The sequence below is a fragment of the Thunnus maccoyii genome, chromosome 22 (genome assembly GCF_910596095.1).
Source record: "Thunnus maccoyii chromosome 22, fThuMac1.1, whole genome shotgun sequence".
In the NCBI taxonomy this organism is placed as follows: domain Eukaryota; kingdom Metazoa; phylum Chordata; class Actinopteri; order Scombriformes; family Scombridae; genus Thunnus; species Thunnus maccoyii.
In genome coordinates, this window is record NC_056554.1 from 18,568,747 (window position 1) to 18,571,310 (window position 2,564).

General features: G+C 35.4%; 1 protein-coding gene across 1 annotated transcript; it reads right to left on the minus strand.

The window, feature by feature from the left end:
• Positions 1-524: 524 nt before the first annotated feature.
• LOC121888816 (complement C1q-like protein 4) lies at positions 525-2,185 on the minus strand. Its single transcript, XM_042400326.1, has 3 exons — positions 2,049-2,185; positions 1,775-1,903; positions 525-910 (listed from the first exon to the last, which is right to left on the minus strand). The coding sequence occupies exons 1-3, from the start codon at positions 2,056-2,058 to the stop codon at positions 630-632; spliced, it is 420 nt and encodes a 139-aa protein (XP_042256260.1). The 5' UTR covers positions 2,059-2,185; the 3' UTR covers positions 525-629.
• Between the last annotated feature and the right edge of the window lie 379 nt (positions 2,186-2,564).

The following is a 2,564-nucleotide window of genomic DNA, read 5'->3' on the forward strand; positions in this document are numbered from 1 at the left end:
AAATGGGGCATTTAAGTTTTGGGATCTTTTTTCGGAATCTCAATGGAGATAAAAGATGTAAAACAGTGTAAAACATGTAAAACCTTCCTGTCAGTATGTTGATCTGAGACGTGTGGATGAGTGTACAAACCATAAAATAAAATCTGAGATTATACTGACAAATGTTCAGTAACAGGAAACTGACAGTGATACCAGACAACAAGTTAGATTTATATATGATTGAACAATGCCATAGGTGCAATATATATGGATTATGTTGTGGTTCCATTTTAGCTGCTGAAATTAAGAAAGGAACTCTATATTTTACTCATTTTTTGTTGTTGTTATTGTTTGGATGAAAGCTCATGGGGTGTCTAAAATGAAAGGGTTGATCTTCTGTGAATCATTAGATTTTTGTATTTTTCATCACTTTTTATGACATGAAGTTGAAAATGAAACAGTCAAGACTCATTGGACTAATGTTTCAATGATTTATTTTGATTGAATATAGTAACATTTACCTTTTTAGTCAAAATTTGAGTTTTATTGGTAGCACAGTAGATGCTTCATTGATCTCAGGTTTTTTGACATACTGTATATTCAGGCAGGAATAAACTGAACCACAAAAACCATTTTGGAGTCATCTATCATCACATGGGACGGACCAGAAAGCCACTGAAGCTAGTATGTCTCTCAGCTGCCCAAAGATGATGATTTGCATCCAGGCGCACAAACACCTGATCTCCTGCCTGCAACTGCAGGAATGCTACATTTCCTCCATTATCAGCTCCATCAGAGTCTGATTTGTGATCAGATGTTATGACAATGGTCTCACAGTTCTTCATCAGGGACAGCCTTGACTTATGTTCTCCTCCAGCATGGTAGAAGAATGTAAAATAATAAACACCTGCAACAGGTGCACAGAAGATACCTGCAGAAAAGGGGATTTTATGAATGTTAAAGGTTTTTGAAAAGCTCTGAAAAACGTTGGATTAAAAAATCTTTTGTCTTAATGATTGAATCAAATTGAAATTATATGTTTTATTGCATAAAACACAGAACTGGTCCAAAGAAAATTGCATCAGAAATGAAATTAACACTAAAATGCATACAAATCTTACAAAGTGTATAGAAGTACCATTTTTATAATGAATCGTTTTCAGGTAATATTTTTTATATATTTATTGTAACATGCAAGCTGCATTAATTACTTCGTTTGGCTTCTGAGGGGCAGAAGAAATCTACAACAAGCTGAAAAACAAAAGCCTCCGATGTGAAGTGGTTATGTCTAAGAAGTGCCTACTACACATCCAGCATACATGGAGCAGTATTAAGATTTATTTTGGGTTGGGTTTCTGGCTATCTGATGGATGAAAGTCCAATGTTAACTCCCTTTTTTAGCTCTGGTTCAGTCTCCATCAACACCTTAGAAAAACATTGTTTTTTTCGTTAACTTTCTAGGAGCTCTCTGTTTACCAGCTAGCCACTATCTTTTGTTCTCTGCTGTTTTGTGCAGATGTAAGCAGTAATAAAACTGAACCAAGTTGTGCAATAAATCTCATAATGACTGACTGCTTTCACCTTACATGAAGTTAAAATATTTGTTGTTGATGTGAAAAACATTAATTACTCAAGTTTTTTGTTTTAAATTATAGCAAGTTTTATTGGTCCAGAATTGCACTGATTATCAATAAAACCCAAACCTTCAGAAACTGTGACAAGCCATGAAACTAACCAGATCAAACCAAACAATCAAATAGGTGATTATGATTGGGGCATTACATAATGATCTTACCTGTACAGCTATTGTAGGCATCACCAATGTTTGTAATCACCTCGTTGTAAACCAGAGTTGTGTCCATGTTGAAGGGTCCATGAGCCCCACCGTATTCTGCCAGGGCAGTGAATGCCACCATGGTTCTCTCTATATGAAACAAAACATTCTCATTATCATATTTTGTAAATGCACCTCTTCTCTACGTCATATCATGTGTATTTTATCAAAATACAAGCATTTCTTAAAGAGCACATTCTTCATTAAAATGATCAATTAGAAAGATTCTCTCTACCTTGAGCCATAGCTTCCAACTTGTGCTAGGATAGGAGGCGGACCAATTTTTTTCTCAGTCTCCAAAGCTGTGATTTGTGTGGTCACTGTGGCTGCTTTTATATTGTTCGATCGATGATAATGTGTTGTCACGTGCCTCCTTTACCCAATTGCAAAGAATCTAAGAGGAATTCATTAACATTGACATCACAGCACTACTGTGCCAGCCTCGCAGATGCTTGCATGGCTGTAGACTCTTGACTTGTGTCATTGTTTGACATTCAACACAGCTATTGCTCAATCAATCCTCTGCAATTGTGTTGGGGTGGAGTTGTATATTTCTATAACTTTTGAGTCAGCAAATATTTTCCCCTGAAATAGCATTGGAAGTATAAAGTATAATAAAATGGAAATTGCTTAATCACTTAAAGTACAAGTGCCTCAAAATTGTACTTGAGTCAGTCAACACTGATCTTGTGCAATCAGCAGTAAAAATATTTCTTGATTTGCAGATTAAATAGTGAGACAAATATATATA

Coding starts and splice junctions, on each gene's coding strand:
- LOC121888816 (XM_042400326.1), bottom strand. Junction 911..1,774: donor TGCCTACAATAGCTGTACAG/GTAAGATCATTA, acceptor CCTTTTCTGCAG/GTATCTTCTGTGCACCTGTT.